Source organism: Ctenopharyngodon idella, chromosome 22, assembly GCF_019924925.1.
Source record: "Ctenopharyngodon idella isolate HZGC_01 chromosome 22, HZGC01, whole genome shotgun sequence".
Taxonomy (NCBI): Eukaryota; Metazoa; Chordata; class Actinopteri; order Cypriniformes; family Xenocyprididae; genus Ctenopharyngodon; species Ctenopharyngodon idella.
Genome location: NC_067241.1, coordinates 26,930,247 through 26,948,785, shown reverse-complemented (window position 1 = coordinate 26,948,785; position 18,539 = coordinate 26,930,247). Strand labels below are relative to the sequence as shown.

The 18,539-nt window shown below is 37.2% G+C and overlaps 1 protein-coding gene across 3 annotated transcripts in view; it reads right to left on the bottom strand.

Moving 5' to 3' along the window:
- The window catches only part of ndrg3b (ndrg family member 3b), a 69,456-nt gene that overhangs the window by 30,508 nt on the left and 20,409 nt on the right, over positions 1 to 18,539 (bottom strand). For all 3 annotated transcript variants that reach the window (XM_051880766.1, XM_051880768.1, XM_051880767.1), the window contains exons 2-3: positions 11,357 to 11,438; positions 6,936 to 6,968 (exon numbers count right to left, since the gene is read on the bottom strand). In XM_051880766.1, the coding sequence (XP_051736726.1) occupies positions 6,936 to 6,968; positions 11,357 to 11,413 (90 nt within the window). In that variant the 5' untranslated portion in view covers positions 11,414 to 11,438. The remainder of the gene's footprint in view (positions 1 to 6,935; positions 6,969 to 11,356; positions 11,439 to 18,539) is intronic.

The window sequence follows — 18,539 nt, the reverse complement described above, 5'->3', positions numbered from 1 at the left end:
AGGTGTATCCTGCCACAGCAGCAGTTGAGGATGCTCCAAATCTGATACGCTGTCATACAGAGATGAGAGAGCCAGAGAGTTTTGATCTCAGACATTAAAATGTCAGCTCTGCCTCTTCACTGTCTGACAACTACTAGACATGATGTTAAAAGAGAACACAATACTCCTTATGACCCACAGAGGGCAGCATGCATCGCCACACTACAGGCCTCCTCACAAAACGTCTATTGCGGCAAGCATACTTGGCAACACGAAAAGGTTAAATTTCGTTAACATTAGTTAATGCATTACTGTAGGTATCACGAACCAAGACAAATGCTATGCTCTGACCTGCATAGGCCTAAACATCATTATAAAATAGATATTCTGATACTCACTGCCCAAAAATCAATGTCATGCAAATATCATGCTGAAATACACAGTACTGAAATACCTTGTCACTTCACTGTACAGCTATTAACTGTAGTTTAATTATTCTTTCAGGGACTATATCTTCTAAAGGAAGTAGGGCTGGTCAATTATGGCAAAAAAAAAAAAAAAAAAAATCTTAAAGGGTTAGTTCACCCAAAAATGAAAATTATCCCATGATTTACTCACCCTCAAGCCATCCTAGATGTATATGACTATCTTCTTTCAGACAAACACAATCAGAGATGTGTTTAAAAGGTTAGTACACCCAAAAATGAAAATTCTGTCATTAATTACTCACCCTCATGTCATTCCACACCCATAAGACCTTTGTTCATCTTCAGAACACAAATTAAGATATTTTTGATGAAATCCAATGGCTCAGTGAGGCCTGCATCACTAGCAAGACAATTAACACTTTCAATATCCAGAAAGGTACTAAAGACATATTTAAAACAGTTCATGTGACTACAGTGATGAAGCGATGAGAATACATTTGTGCGCCAAAAAAACAAAATAACGACTTTATTCAACAATATCTTGTGATGGGAGATTTCAAAACACTGATTAATGAAGCTTCGGAGCTTTACGAATCTTTTGTTTCAAATCAGTGGTTCGAAGAGTGTATCAAACTGCCAAAGTCACGTGATTTCAGTAAACGAGGCTTCCTTACATCCTAAGTATTTTGAAATTTCAATGGTTCACCACCTCTTCAACCCACCTCTTCTCTTCAGAAGGCCTTTATTAACCCCCTGGAGCTGTATGGATTACATTTATGATGGATGGATGTTTTTTGGGCTTCAAAATCGTGAGCGCCATTCACTGCCATTATTAAGCTTGGAAGAGCCAGGATATTTTTTTAAATAACTCTGATTACGTTTATCTGAAAGAAGATAGTCATATACACCTAGGATGGCTTGAAGGTAAATAAATCATGGGATAATTGTTAGTTTTTGGTGAACTATCCCTTTAATGGGTTAGTTCACCCAAAAAAGAAAATTCTGTCATTAATTACTCACCCTCGTGCCGTTTGACACCCGTAAGACCTTCGTTGATCTTCGGAACACAAATTAAGATATTTTTGTTTAAATCCGATGGCTCCGTGAGGCAATGACATTTCCTCTCTCAAGACACATAAAGGTACTAAAAACATATTTAAATCAGTTCATGTGAGTACAGTGGTTCAATATTAATATTATAAAGCGACGAGAATATTTTTGGTGTGCCAAAAAAAACAAAATAACGACTTATTTAGTGATGGCCGATTTCAAAACACTGCTTCAGGAAGATTCGGAGCATAATGAATCAGCGTGTCGAATCATGATTCAGATCGCGTGTCAAACCGCCAAACTGCTGAAATCACGTGACTTTGGCGCTCCGAACTGCGGATTCGACACGCTGATTCATAACGCTCCGAAGGTTCATGAGTAATAAATGACAGAATTTTCATTTTTGGGTGAACTAACCCTTTAATTCACGTACATTTTACAGAGTTCATGATTATTTAAAACAATAACTCATTGACTTTGAGCCATAATGAATTTTTTAAACTTCATAAAAACTTTCTATTAAACAGTGGATAATTTATAATAATATGATAAAAAATAAATAAATAAATAAAATATAAGAAATAAATACATGTATACAAATTCAAATAAATAATATAAATTTAAATCATGTCAGAGCCTGACGAGGAGTGAGTCTGAGCTTTTAGGGAGGGATGAAAGAGGAAAGGGATAGATAACAAAACAAAAAGAGAGCATCATTCTGAAATAGTTTTATCAAGATTATTTTGTTTTTATAATCATTGGATGTCAAAATCGTAATGGATCAATCACACAGCACTGAAAGGAAGTAAAATGTTTTAATAAATAAAAATAGTAAGAGCACAAATTACAGCAGTAACAGTCTTTCAAAAGCAACAAGGCACACGAGATTGTTATTGTGGGGGAAAAATGGCATAGCGTGAAGTCTCTCGTACCTTATATCACCAGCTTTGTGTATTACATAATTGCTGCTAGAGATTAAACTCATAACCCGTAAACATGTTTTTGTGTTTACGAGCAACAGAGAGAAAGAAAAAAAACAAACAAAAAAAAAAAACTGTTGCATACAGCAGTTACAATGGTAATGAGAATAAACGGTCATCTCTTGTGCCTGTACTTTTTTGGTAGAGTGAACGTCACGCCTGACTAAGCACATCCGCTGCCCCGTGTGCCATCTGACCAATGCCATACCCCTACAGAACCAATGCTGTGTTATCAGCTACACACTGGGAGAGAAAAACAAGCATACTTAATGATGCTGTTTGCTATTTGTTTGGCTAGAGGACCAAACGGCATTAACAGAACAGATGTCATTTGGGCAAAGTTACTCATTTAAAAAAATCTGAAACATATAGTGCAAATCAAACCACCACCAAACATAATTCAACATGTTTTGTGAGAACAGCTTGTCTGTTACATGTGTTTACACTGCCCTCTTCTGGAGAAGCCCAACAGGTGTCAGCTTACATCATCCACAAGAGACCCATTCACATCTCACACTCAACCACCAGCCAACAGCCACACCGTCACCATAGCAACTGCTCTTCAAAATGCTGGGAACTATAAAAGCTAAAAAAAAAGAAAAGAAAAAAAAAGTAATGTCAGCAGGCATTATGGGGCTTTCAGGGAACCATTAAGCCTGGACTCTTCAGGCAGTTTAGTTTCTAAAGATTTACTCTAGTTCACTCTTATAGTAGTTTCCTCTTTCTCCCTTCAGAGGAGTTCAGAGACGTTATGTTATGTAATAGTCCAAGTCCTCCTGTTGCATAGTTACCAGCTCTAGTAGAAAGATCAACTTTTACACTGCTACACAATAAACACTATGGTTCACGACTCTCTTCACCCATCTCTCCTCATAATCCTTGTCTATATTCCATTTGTATGTGTAGTAACACATTCAGCATCCTCTCAGGTTTGTGAATGTGTGATGATGATGTAATTCTCGCCTGAGATGCCGATCTATGTGGCCAGCTGATGTACCTGGCGAGGCTAAATTTAAACCTGTGAGTGCTGGCATGATCCTCGCTAGTGCACATTATGACAAATTACTGTGTAATTCACCACACTCTAAAAATACTCCAGATGAGACTCACTAAAAGGGTGCAGACCGAACCTCAGATAAATGAGTCTCTTTAATACTTTCGGGAGCTGAAAGACCTGAAACTGTGAGTCAACGGTTAAGGGGAAGTACTACAACCCTACGTGTTTAGGTTACAATTTTTCCATTTCCCTGGTAACACTTTACAAAAGGTCTCATTTGTTAACATTCACCCCTGTGGTGAAAATCAAGTTTTTAAATGTTTATATGTCTATATGGTGTTTTTAATATGCTTTAAGACAAACCATGTGCAAATTCAACACCATTCAAGTCAACACCATTGCTGAGTACTCTCTCTTTAAAACTGCAGTGATCTAAAGACAGTCTCAAAAATGTGGTTTGAAATTTATGGTGTTTCTGACATCACAAACTACCTTGTAACCAATCATGTCAACGTGCGGGCAGGCTTAAGCATATCATTACTGTGCTGCAAAGCAGGGTGGTCTTAAAAGAAGCCAGGTTATCCAGGTATATTTTCCTATTGATATGAAAAATCGGGTAGATTTAGCAATATGTGAGATGTATATTACGATGTTATGATGAATTATATGCCTTTCTCCACTGACGTTCTGAGTTGTTCAAAGCGTTTCTAAGGATACCGTTTGCTAGAAGGCAGCTGTCTGACTCTGAGATGAAGAACGGGAACATGGTTCGTGTAACATTAGCAACACATTATTAGATTTTTAAAATAGCAGTCAAGCAAAAGGCTAGCCATATTAATTAACATTATGTATCCAACGTTGTAGAGAGTGATACATAAAATGCATTTCCATTCTGATAAATCGACTTGTAGACGACCTTGTATAATTCACTCTTCCACTTCTTCTAAATCAGTTTCTGGTTCAAACATTTATGGCTGAATTAAACCAGTATTTCCACCATTGTGCAGCGTTTACTACAGTAAAGTTGACCGAGTGGATCAGGTATTCTGACTGATTTTGTGTGACTGAGTGGAGGCGGGGCTAATTTGCATATTCAAGGATGCATATTTAAATGCTGTAGAAGTATTGTTCATTCTTAGTCCATGTTAAATAATGAAACCTTATTGTAAATTGTCACCATTTCCTTTAATATATATATAAATTATAAATTCCATTTAAATTACACAAAAATATATATATATATATATATATTTTATATTGGTGGCCTCACCCATTTCAGTTAATAAAATATGCAAATCGTGCATTATGTATATTATAACCAAAGAAATGATACCAAGAAATTCCTCTAAAATGGTAATTAAAAAACTAAAGAAAAAACACAACTACCAGCAAAAAAAAGAAAAAAAAAATTGAAAAAAGCATATCAATCAATCAATCAATCAACAAACATTGTTTTATGAGCAAAACATCACTATAAGAAAATGGCCATTAAAAATTACACTTATGCTAATTTACTATGTAAAAACAATCAAAATTAAACAATTTTACATTTGTTGGCTATTATTTTAAATGTTCTCCATTACTTTTGACGTTCTCCAAAAATAGTTTCTGGAATTCGCAAAATGCTGTGGAAAGTCAAAATTGTTAAATCTAGTCAAAATCACTTATGCCTGTGGCATATGCCTGAGGAGGGAGAACACTTTTACTTTTCTTGAGAAACTCCTCACGTCCCTTAGAGCTTTGACACACCAAGCCAATGTTCGGCCGTCGGTGAGCATCTGTCAGGCTAGTTTTGCAGTGTGTTCCACACATCAGCTCTTGTCGGGCTCAAGTCAGGAACAGTTCACCAGATTCAGCATGTTGAATCGCAATCCGGGTCATTGGTGAGAAAGATCACTCTGAATGGCTGTTCAGTTTATCGAATGAGTCAATAAAAGCGAAAGTGATGAAAGCAAGCAAAGTCAAGACGGCACAAACTGAAGGCTGTTCTAATTTTACATCATCTTACCTGATCATTCCAACATAAGCCGCCTGGAATGAAGAAAGTTATCAGTATGATTAACATTTAAAATAGTAAGCAAGCGCCACTTTGTTTACGGTTTGTATATCAGCAGTCCTAGTTTCGGTTTTCCTTTTTGAATGATGAATATAGACTATTGATACCTATATCATAGACGCTATAGACAGTTATTTCGTTACATGCACGCGCAGAACACACATGCAATTTGACAGTCACCTGTAGTCTTTTTGGTGTGTTCAAGCACAGCTTTTTGGCCCATATGCAGCTGATGCAAGACGACAACAAAGTCGGCTTTCGCAGCCACTAGTTCTTTGACATTAGATTGGTGTGTCACGGCCTTTAGGACTTGCTTTTTCCTGGGTGAAATTGGACTACAGCTGCCCTACACCTGCTGGGGCTCAGTTGTCAATCTAATCAGGTTTAAGAGAATGGAGAGGACAATGAATAATGAAGAGCTGGTGAGCAGCACTAACAGCAATGTGCTGCTATCTGGAAAAGATAGAGCCTAGGTTAGGAGAATAAACACAACTGAAATGAGCAGTTAAATGTGCCAAAATCCTAATAAAAAAAACTTTTAAATATCAGGACAACTGAAGGCTGAAGCCTTGAAGGAGAACAATTTTGAGTAAATGGTGTTCTGCACCGCTGGGCTTCAACACCATTGGTCAGTTATAGGCAAAATGGCGTGATTCTATAAGGGCTTCAGGATTGGTTGGAGAAACGGGTTTCCCCATAGAGTCAATGGTGAGTGAACAGGAAACAAAAGGGAAACATTCTACTCACAAACCTTACACAAAATATTCTGCTTAATGCCCATGAAATTATATATAACAATATAAAAATACAGACAGACACAAATCAATAAAAAAAAGAACATGCTACTTTTATTTAGTAATTCTTTTGTTGTTTAACAACTGATTATAATTTAACTACTTAAAGATTTAACTAATTTGCAAGTTGGCCCAGTTTAAAATCTGATTTAAATTATCATTTTATTATAGTTTTTAGTAATTACAAATTTGAAATTGTGTAGATAACGTGGAAATTTGCAGGTGTGCATTGCATTAAAATCTGAAAATTGTTAGTGCATTCTTATAGGAAATATTTTGTGTATACTGAATCACTAAATGATTGCCACTTGAGCAAATTAAAAAAAAAAAAGAATGAAGCGAGGAGCAATAATAGTGGAATAAACATATGATAATGAAGTGTGCTAAGATCCTGAGTCAAATCCTGTTCTTCAGCGGATAACACACAGAAGCTCAACTCACCACCCACAGACACTCCCACACACCCACAGAAAAACAAAGAGACACAAGAGTGAATTTCACTGCTCTACAGTGAAGTACAGGTCAGGAATCTTTCACCATCACACCGTGCTGGGATATGAAGCAATAGTGCAGGAGGAGTAGATTAATGACTGTGGCTGAATGCTTCAGGAGGCCATATGGAGTACACGAAGGTCTAATGATCACTCTTACCTGACAATCAAAGTCCTGGAAGTTCTGTCCATTCTGTGTGGAAAGATCAACAGAGAAGAGAAGAGAGAGACAGAGATCAGCTATGTCGGTCTGAAGGGTTAAGCATGTGACTTTAAAACACCAGATCATGTAATACACAATGGCCCATGTTACATCTGGCATTAATATCAGTCGCAGGTGAGGTAATCACAAGCAGAAAACAGAGACAGATTTACACTTCCACAAGCCATTACTATACAAAATATCAACATTAAAAAACTCCTGTAACCACTTGAACATATTGTATTTTGTCACAAAATGGCCAAATTACATCAGAGTTGTGTGATGATTTAACTCCTGTCTGAATTGTTGTATCTGAGTTTTCATGAAGGAATTCAGGGTTTCTGCAGGTTTTATGAAGGTAAATTTAAGATGTTTTTAAACACCTTTTTAAGACTAAGTGAAGAAAATGTAAGGAATAAATTGAAGGTGAACACTATGTCAGTACGTTCTCTAAATGTGAATGTCTAGGGAGAAACACAATGAATTCTATTAGCAACACTTCAGAGTTTGAAATTACAACTCCTAACAGATATCCATTACTTGTTAATTCATTTCACAAAAAATAGCTTGAATATCTCTGCTCCCAACCACTAGAATACAGAAATATCTTTTACTTTTTCTGATCAGTGTTGTTCTTCAGTATTTTTGTCTTGTTTACCAATGCAAATTTCTAAATATTCTTAAACCAAGAGATGCTTTTACTAGAGATGCAAAATAACATAAAATATGAAGCTGTGACATTGCTGTGAGCATCAGACCAACTGCAACAGTGAGCAATTAAAGGAAAAAATAAATAAATTCTCCACTAGGTGGCACTGTTTCAAAACTTCTCAGGCTCCTTCAGGACATCGTGCTGATGACCCAAACCGAGTTCTGTAACGATACGGTAATGCGTTCATAAAATACAGTATTTTCGAACTAAATTCAAAATGGCCGATATGGGAAAATTGGATATCATTCGACTCAGTATGATGCCCCGAATCTAAAAAGACCACCTTTATGATTTTTGGACAAACCTATCGCAACTTCTTAGCATACGTTCTATGGGCTGCCATAGACTTCAAGAGCAGAAGAAGAAGAAGAAGAAGAAGAAGAAGAAGAAGAAAAAAAGAAGAAGACGACTAACGATTACAATAGGTGCTTCCGCACCTTCGGTGCTTGGCCCCTAAATATCTGCCAAAGACAAAAATACTGAGGAAGATATTCATTTTTTTTTTTTTTTTGCAATGCATGCAACATTTAATGACTTTAAGGCCTTTATTTGTGTAATTGTGAAATTAGGACTTTAAGACCCACAGAAACCCTGGGGAAAATGTCATCTCAAAAATATTTTTTGACCAATGTTAAGTCCCAGAGGGCTGCTATTTGTCTCTTTTCAGGTAGTCAACATGAGTGTTTATTGTTGTTGCTGTCCCCAGTAGTTTGTATGTTATTTTGTCTCTTATGTTTTTTTTATAGACTGTGAAACAATGGCCTGGTGCAAACTAAAAAAATAAATTAAAAAAATTGCATGGGTTGAGCGTACAGACTTTGAGCTGCATACATACTATCCTTATGACAAAATTAATGTCACATGCACTGTATGCTTACCCTAGAGTACATGTAAAAATCAAAGTACACTGAGTTTAATTCCAGAGAGGGAATTTTGTAATCTGCTCCAGTTTGTGTGTCTCATTAATTTACATTTCAAGCTATCAGAATTTCATCTTAGCAACTGCACATTGCAAATTTTTGCTCAGTTGGTTCTTTTGAATGAAATAGCATTTTTTCCCTCCTCAAGTATGAGTTCCATATTCTCATTGTCATACAATATGTGCCATAATAGCCTGAGGCATCAAATCTGATACTCAACAAAAATACATACAAAACTTTTTTAAAGATATACACACACCGATCAGGCATAACATTTTGACCACCTTCCTAATATTGTGTTAGTCCCCCTTTTGCTGCCAAAACAGCCCTGACCCGTCAAGGCATGGACTCCACTAGACCCCTGAAGGTGTGCTGTGGTATCTGGCACCAAGATGTTAGCAGCAGATCCTTTAAGTCCAGTAAGTTGCGAGGTGGAGCCTCCATGGATCTGACTTGTTTGTTCAGCACATCCCACAGATGCTTGATTGGAGATCTGGGGAATTGAGGCCAAGTCAACACCTCAAACTCGTTGTTGTGCTCCTCAAACCATTCCTGAACCATTTTTGCTTTGTGGCAGGACACATTATCCTGCTTAAAAAAGCCACAGCCACCAGGGTATACCATTTCCATGAAAGGGTGTACTTGGTCAGCAACAATGCTTAGGTAGGTGGTACACAGGCACACACATAGGGGCTCGAGCAACTGCCCTTTTTCTTGCTCGAGAGAAGCTGTAATAAATGAGTGCTTTCATTCTATATTAATATTAACAAACAAATAGAAAAAAAAAATGCATTTTACGGTAAACGCACGCCACACGCCATACGCCATTTATGCCCGCATGCGTGCCCCGCCTCACCTCATGTTTGCTGCTGGCTGACACCCGGGAAAAGATAACTGTCTGGCAATGAGAAGCGCAAAAAGTAAAAAAGCCCAAGATGAATCCCGTGCATCACTTTCAGGTAGACTATGTATGTTCACAAACATATGAAAGTTTTGTCTATTGAAGGGTGAGATTATTTATACGTGTTCAACGCCGCGTTAATAATTTGTCCACCAGCAACGCATCTGCCTGATTTGATACAAATGCAGTTTATGTCATATTATAATTTCAATTATTTTAATGTGCTATGCCATGCGTTTTGAACCATAATAAAGATATCTTTTGGGCTGTCAAGTGTCAATACCGGAAGTGGAGTTGAAAATAGTATTGTAGAAAACATGCACATTGTGGCAGTTTCCTTTGCTTTTGCCTGCTCTTGTGATAAACCTAGTGAATACAAAAAAAGACCATGGTCTCTGTGTGAACTGATTATTTTGTAGAAATCTGTTGAGTATAAAACAATTGCGTGAGTATGAGGGAATTAAAACTGTTAAGCAAATCCGAGTTGTGTTAATATATTTAACGTTTTGTTTATTTTTTTTTAAATAATTTTGAGAAGTGCCCTTTTTTCCCACTTGAGCCCCTGCCCCCCAAAATGTCTGTGCACGTCCCTGGTGGTACGTGTCAAAGTAACATCCACATGAATGGCAGGATCCAAGGTTTCCCCAGCAGAACATTGCCCAAAGCATCACACTGCCTCCGCTGGCTTGCATTCTTCCCATAGTGCATCCTGGTGCCATGTGTTCCCCAGATAAGCGACACACACGCACCCGGCCATCCAAGTGATGTAAAAGAAAACATGATTCATCAGACCAGGCCACCTTCTTCCGTGGTCCAGTTCTGATGCTCATGTGCCCAATGTTGGTGCTTTCGGCGGTGGACAGGGGTCAGCATGGGGACCCTGACTGGTCTGCGGCTATGCAGCCCCATATGCAACAAACTTTGATGCACTGTGTATTCTGACACCTTTCTATCAGAACCAGCATTAACTTCTTGAGCAATTTGAGCTACAGTAGCTCGTCTGTTGTATCGGACCACACAGGCCAGCCTTCGCTCCCCATGTGCATCAATGAGCCTTGGCCGCCCATGACCCTGTTGCCGTTCACCACTGTTCCTTCCTTGGACCACTTTTGATAGATACTGACCACTGCAGACCGGGAACACCCCACAAGAGCTGCAGTTTTGGAGATGCTCTGACCCAGTCGTCTAGCCATCGCAATTTGGCCCTTGTCAAACTCACTCAAATCCTTACGTTTGTTCATTTTTCCTGCTTCTACCACATCAACTTTGAGGACAAAATGTTCACTTGCTGCCTGATAAATCCCACCCACTAACAGGTGCCGTGATGAAGAGATAATCAGTGTTATTCACTTCACCTGTCAGTGCTCATAATGTTATGCCTGATCGGTGTACATATTTGCAAAATAAAAAATTCCATTTAAAATAATTAGACATTTTTCTGACTATTACTTTATATGTCAGGCTTTACAGGGTTAATCTAAGATAGTTCAGAGAGCCACAAGGAGCAAACAAAAGAGTATGCATACTTTAGACAGTACACACACAAGCTCTTTTCTAACACCAGCTCATTTCTGGCTCTATTTGATGCTGGTGATTTCAGCGACTCTGAGATCAGGATCCGATGACATTCATACATCATCACTCTGATCTCATTGCTCCGGTACAGCTCGGTATCCAAGGGAAACTGGCCCTGAGACGAGTGCCTCGAGGAGCCTGGGATCGAGTTTTGCTAATCAGAGTGAGAGAACTCGAGTGGTGGGGTGAGATTTAGTTAAAGATAGAGAGGGGAAGCGCTGACATTCAATCAGACATTTGTATCAATGTGTGTGCGTGTGTGAGAACTTACCTTGTCTGTCAGGAGGGGTTTGATCTCAGTCAGCTGCACATCCTGTAACTCATCCATCCTGAATCCTGACAGCTGCCCGTCACTACAGAGAGAGAGACAGGATAGAAATGGATTAGTACATCATTACAGCCAGCAATGACTTATTGACCAACAGGGAACAGGGATCAGCATGCCAAATGCTTATGAATACAGAATTATAGCAAATAGGGCACAAAGAGGACGAGAGCGAGCGAGTGAGCGTGAGCGAGAGAGAGCTGATGTTTAACATCCCGCCTAATAACCGCCACCAAACCCCCATTGTCCTTGTTAACAGAACTCAGATGAGCTCATGTTTAATTCATGGTTTAACTCTCTATGTGGCAGGTCCTGAAGGTCAATGCATGCTACTGTCTCAGTACGGGCATTATGTAGGCTTATGTCAACCTTACAATGGCACTGGGTGATTTAGTAAAGCTTGGCTTTACTGAAATAAAGGTTTTGTGGAGGGATCAAATGTGCTGCTGCATTTTAGGGCAGAATGCAAGCATGTGAATGCAAATGTTTGGCCAACAACATTAAAAGCACACAGCCCCCTTGGGCATACTTGAAGAGATGAAACAGCATTGGCAACAGATTTTACTGCTGTAACATGACTCATTTCCTAGTCAAACAGGATATTCAATGAGAAAAAAACATGTAGGGTGACTGTATTTTATCTATTGGGAATTAACTAGATCACAAAAAGTGGGCAAACTCTACCAGTACAGGCCATCACAGCATATAGTACCATTCAAACATTTGTGAAAGCAGTCTCTTCTGCTCACCAAGGCTGCATTTATTTGATCAAAAATACAGTAAAAACTGTAATATTATGAAATATTATTACAATTTAAAATGTAACTATTTATTGTTTGAATATATTTTAAAATGTAATTTATTCACGTGTTGGCAAAGCTGTCTTTTCTAAAAAATACTTCTAAATGATGGCGCAATAGCCTTGAAGGCAGTGCTTCGAGATGTGGTGCGCTTGTGCTTCGGGCGACCCGAGTTTGAGTCCCAGCTTGGGGACCTTTCCCGAAACCGATAAATAAATATTGAAATATTTTCTAATTAAAACAATACTACTAAATGTTAAAAAAAAAAAAAAAAAAAAAAAAAGAAGCTTATTTTATGTCAGGACAATCATCCACAACCTCAAATAAGAGCTGGACTTTATATAAAAAAAAAAAAGCTGATTAAAGAACATGGAAGTTGAAAGAAAATTCTCAGTAGTTGAAAATTGCTAAAGGGCAATTCCAGCATTATGGACGTGACGTTTGCAGTCAAAACTTGAAATATAAATTCTCAGAGAATGCATTTGATACCAACATATTGAACCGTCTGTTTATATATTCATAATCCCTTACTAAAGGAGTCCAGACATTAGAAAAATGTCAGTCTATACAATCGTTTTATACTTTAGATGAGGGAAATATACATGCATTACGGACGTGACAAAAAAAGCCACTAAGTTTTGGGTGACAACATATTTTTTAGGAAATCTGTGAATTACACTGTGCGAACCAAAAGTAATACTGCCCACCGAATGAAGAAGGGTTGGCTCTCCACAGAGCATAAAATAATAATTATTTCATTTTTCGTGTTCGCATTTATGAGGAAAAAACAACGTTACAGATGTGACAGTTCTCCGTTAAGGACGTGACTGCTCCAAAAGCGGCAAGAGAGACTGCCTTTAAAACTTTCACAGGCATTTAAACCACCAAATATTGAAATCTGGGATACCAGTATGGTAAGACTGCACAATTAATCAACTTTATACTAAACTTTATACTCTGTATTGCAAAAGGTTATGGATTAGACCTATTTCTCATGTTGGCAAGCATGTGCTTTGTTCAAGAATCAATTTAGAGACCATGATTTTCCTTCTTACAGAACTGCTTGCCAAAATACATTAACAAATATTAAAGTTTATCATAAAGTGGTTTAAAAATCGCAGATTTCTCCCATATTCAGATGAACCGATTGACACTATTGTCACTCGCAATCACGTCAGTTTTGTGTCTATATGATCACATGGTTTTCGGCTAGTTTGCGCAGTATAAAGCAAAGTCTTGAAATAAAATTTGACCATTTTGACTCAAGTCAAAATTATTGCAAACTTATTTTTATTTTGTCAACTTGATCACGGGATTATGATCAATAGGCTAATCATTTAAAAAACAGGTAAAAACGCAACATCTCGAGAGAAGTGAGAAATGAGACACAATGCTCTTCTGTAAATTGTACTGTATCATAGGCCTTCTGATGTTCATATTTCGTTCTGTAACTGGCAAAGAGGAAGAGAAGATCCGTTCATGTGCGCTTGATCCGCTGATCTGCATGCCTCCATCTTTTCTGCTTACTGTTAAAATAAAGTTTAAAAAGGGGGGTCTTTGATCCCTTTTTTGAAAGCATGAAATATGGTTGGTTTAAAATTTTTAAAGCTTTGTTGCTTACCTCATATGTAGTGGATAAACAAGGCAATTTTCTGAAAATTAATACAGTATATTACAGACCTAAATGAACAACTTAAAAAGGGTACAACTTTTTCATGGTAAGGATGACCTTTGCATGGAATTGCCCTAAAACAACTTTTACTACGCATACAAAAACAATAGAGAAACATAAATGCTTGCCGTCTCCAAGAGAGAGTGAGACAGAGAAATATCATGAAGCCTATCATATCATACAATGTTTAAAACATTTCGACATATCAAGTAGTAATATCTTAGCTGATATTACTCTTGACAGAGAGCTGGTTTCTGAGATGTGCAGAGACTGCAACACAGCTATTTGATTTGCGATCGTTCTGTGCTTATTTTCATTCATTCGTGTATCATATCATACAAGGTTTAAATCTTTTAAATAGACATAGGCCTATCAAATAGCAGAAAATGTGATGTAGTATTGTAGCTGATATCACTCTTGCTAAGCTCTGATTTCTGAGAGATGCACAGAGACGGGCAACTTGACTGTCTGATTTGCACTCATTTCATTCATAGAGTTTACACTCATTCATTTCACACACTCATTATTGCATAGTGATTTTATTTTAGAGGTTTATGTATAATATCATGCTGACGTGGCATTTCTGTTATCCAGCAAACACGAGGAGTGACTGTGTCTGCCAATATTTTTCTATTATTCGTATAATTCGTTATTCATTTTGAAGCCATTATCCGTGCCTTTCTGAATAAGGTATTTGGCTCTGGGCACATCCCTAATCATTCCTCCAGACTTCAGTGTCACATGATCCTTGAGGAATCATTCTAATATGCTGATTTGCTGCAGAAAGAAACATTTCTTATTATTATCCATGTTGAAAATGGTTATGCTGCTTAACCAATATTCTTGTGGAAACGGAGACACTTTTGTTTTAGGATTCTTTGATGAATAGAAAGTGCAAAAGAACAGCATTTATCTGAAATAGAAATAGCAACATTATAAATGTCTTTGTCACTTTTGATCAATTTAACTGACTATCTGTGGTGGTGAGGATGCGAGAGGAGATGAACAAAAGATGTAAGGTGAACGCTGGCTTTGCATGGCGTCCATGGGAGGGCTGACAAGTGTTGACAAGGTCACAGTCAGAGACAGAAGGCCATGTGTGTGTGTTAGATGGATTAGTGGAGTTACTCAGAGGGAAAATGTCGATCTGCCACAGTGTGTAGGGTCAGTGATCTGTCAAAAGACAAAGCTTGAGAGACAAGAGACAAAAGCTTTTGCTTATTTATAAGTTTCTAAATGTTGACCAAAAGTTTTTTTCTTCTGTTTTTCGATCTTAGATGTTCTTTAGTGCTTTTTCATTATGGCTTTCTGAGAAAAGGATGAACACATCTAGCATCTTTCCCTGAATCAATGCAGACAGAGTGAACTATTTTGGGAGGAAAGCTGCCCGAAAAGTTTCTTCAGAGCTTCTCAAAGAACAATGTGAGCAGCACTGACTGTTCTTACGTAACAAACCATTTTCCTGTGAAATGTAATATGAGGTGCTCTTTTCATTGTGTTTATTATTGAATACACACCAATATTAATTTGCAATTTGAATATGAATGGCAAAGGCAGTGCTGGACGTAAATAGATTTCTGCTAGGGCCGGTCAGTATGATGATATATATTGTGTATCATGTCAATCTATGCAAATTTTGCCATTTTGTGTATATCAAGGTTAAGGGTGTGCAATCTACTACTACAATATTATAATTATAGCTTTAACAATGTGTCAGCTGACATTAGTAAAGTATGTCACTCACTTTGCAAAAACCAAACAAAAACATGCAATGAGAATGCACGCTTTCACTGTGTGACGTAGCCTAATTCAATGTAATTTTAGTGGAAAACTTCATTTATGTCACTGCTGTGAATTGACCACCACAAAGAATATGAAGAAAGTGAAAAGCTTTGGGTGTCAGCTGTCCATGGCAGGCCTAAACTAGTCAAGGTACAAGCATAACAACACACTAAATATGCAATTCTTTTGATAGAGGGAAACAAGATACATTTCTAGTTTAAAAATTATTTATTTTTCAGACATTCCTCTTTAAATTCAACAAGTATCAGCTGTGTGCAAAGTGAACAACATTTGGTTTTTAATCACTGAAAATTCAACTATTTGAGCATGTAGCTGCTTTGAGATCCCCACATCTATGGGACTGAACTATATAGGGCCTTGAAAATGAAGATTTCAAAAGGAAAGTCTAGAAGGATATTAAGATATCTTGAATACTTTAAGAGTTACAGTCATGCAAACTTTGGAAAATGAATATTTATGGCACTCAGACAGGTATGTTCTTTGCAATTGAGTTTATAGAAAAACATGATACATTTCTAGTTTTAACATTATTTGTACTGCAGATATTCTTCTTCAAAAGAAAAAAAAAAGTATCAGCTGTATGCAAAGTGACCCACATTTGGTTTTTGACCACTGAAAATGTTTACAATTTACCAATGTACTCATGGAGCCACATTAAGATCTCCATATCTTTGGGATTGTAACATTGAAGGCCTTTAAAATGCAGATACCAAAAGGACAGTTGGTTATGAACCAGAATCTAAATGGATATTAAAATCTCTTTAATACTTCTTGAGTTACAGGCATGCAAACTTGAGGCAAAAAAGACAAGAAGTGCTTTTGCCATTTTTGAACTGTCACCGTTGGCATATAATGAAACAAAGATTGCTGAAGTCAACAGATTTTACTAATAGACCTACCAATCTATGTGTAAAAATAAAATAATGATGCTGCCATGTTACTAATGTCATTTTTACCCCCCTCTAATTTGGCTCAAAATCTCAGGTGAAAATTTGATTCATTCATTTTGACCCCCCTTTACAAAACAGTGGATTACTCAGTAAATATATGACATGTGTGACATTAAATATTTTGGCTTTCGTCACTATTTATGTTTGTCTTTCTACAGAAAAAAATAATATTAACAAAATCAAACATTTGAGCTGGGGAAGTTTCCGAAATTTGGTTGATTTGACACGGAATGACACAGGCCTGAACAGTTAGGACTACTAGTGTTATAATACACATCAAATCCGACTGCAACTATCCGAGTGTCTTATATCCTTATCCAATAGCACAGTGACAGTAACGGTCCCACAGCTGGTGCTCACCAGGAGTAAACGCATGGGTCGGCCAGAATGGGAACCAGCATCTGTGAAAATTTCACGTGGTTGCACATGTAACTTTCACTAGGAGCTATTTTATTCCAACCAATTTGGTTATTTGCTGAAAATGTGCTTTCCAGCAGAAGAACACTCATTATGTTCTACAGGCTGTCTGTGAAACACTAAATACAGGCCGTTAGTGAATGTGTGTGGGTTCAGATCATTAAAAACAACTGAAGGGCTCCTTTCTTGCTTAACAGCTCGACTCGCGCCTCTCTGAAGACATCACGTAATCAGCAGCAAAAATATCCTTCCTCTCGGATTCATTCAAGAGCCACCTTCCAGTCCTCCATTCCAGCTGTAAGCTTCCTTTATAATTAATAATGATGCTTTAGGCTTGTGAAATAGTAACTGCAGATAATTGCAGTTTTGAGAGTAGCTTTAAAGAGATAGTGGGTAGTTCAAATAAGAGAGGAGGAAAAATCTGCTTCAGAGAATAGTGATAGTTAAGAGAAACCATGAAGCTGAATGTTTGGAGGCTCTGACTGAGGGTTTTTAATTTGAAATATTTTCCCATTGATACAATAAGCTACATGAACTAAAATGTCATTGGCCCCAATTACTAGTGCTGTATCCAATTCTGTTAAAACACCACATAATTATCACTTCACTAATATTCATGAAACCTCTATTACGATCAAAGAGCCCTCTCTCCTATCATCTCAGTCTAGTCTGAAGTCAATGTGTGCATGTGATGGAAACTTTACTTTGGAGATGGTCAGCTCTAAAGTAGAGCTGGCATTTCAAGCTGATATTGAGGTAGTGGGTTATGATTCACATCATGTCTTATAAGGTGCGTTGTGATTGTGTCCTGATGTCCGGAAGAGATGGATGACAAAAAAAAAACTTGGTGAAATGATTTCAGTGTGTGCAACCCATCACTATCACAGAGACAGTGTTTCACATCTTCAGCAGAGAAAAGATACAGGTAAAAGAAAATATTTCATTTCAGTCATGTTCACGCATAGTGAGAAAAAAAATATTAATCTATCCAATTGTCCAGTGTTGCTTATACAGTATTAGATGTTTGTTTTTAAACAACATACGAAACAATCATGACTATGCAAAATTTGCAAAGCATCCGCTATCAGAGAACAGATGCAGGCTACAAAATAACAAAAAAAAAAAACAACTAAACCATTTATTTTACAAATTGAGCATGCATGATAATATTAGTTACAGATAAATTAATTTTCCTAAGTTAATTTGTTTGGCCCATTTGTAAGATTATGCAGCAGATTTTTTTTATTTGTTATCAATGTTTTGTGTTACATGTCAAGTTTACAGATGCATAAAAGTGCCTAGATATTAAATGTGTGTTATGTCATCACTGCACATTATCACGCTACAATATAAGATTACTTATAAGATCAAATAAATAAATTATCTTGAAATTATTTTAGTTCACGTGTAGAGATTGCAGAGAGATAAATGACCTAGTAAAAATGACTTCAATAATCCTGAAAATAGTTCACCCAAAAATTAAAATT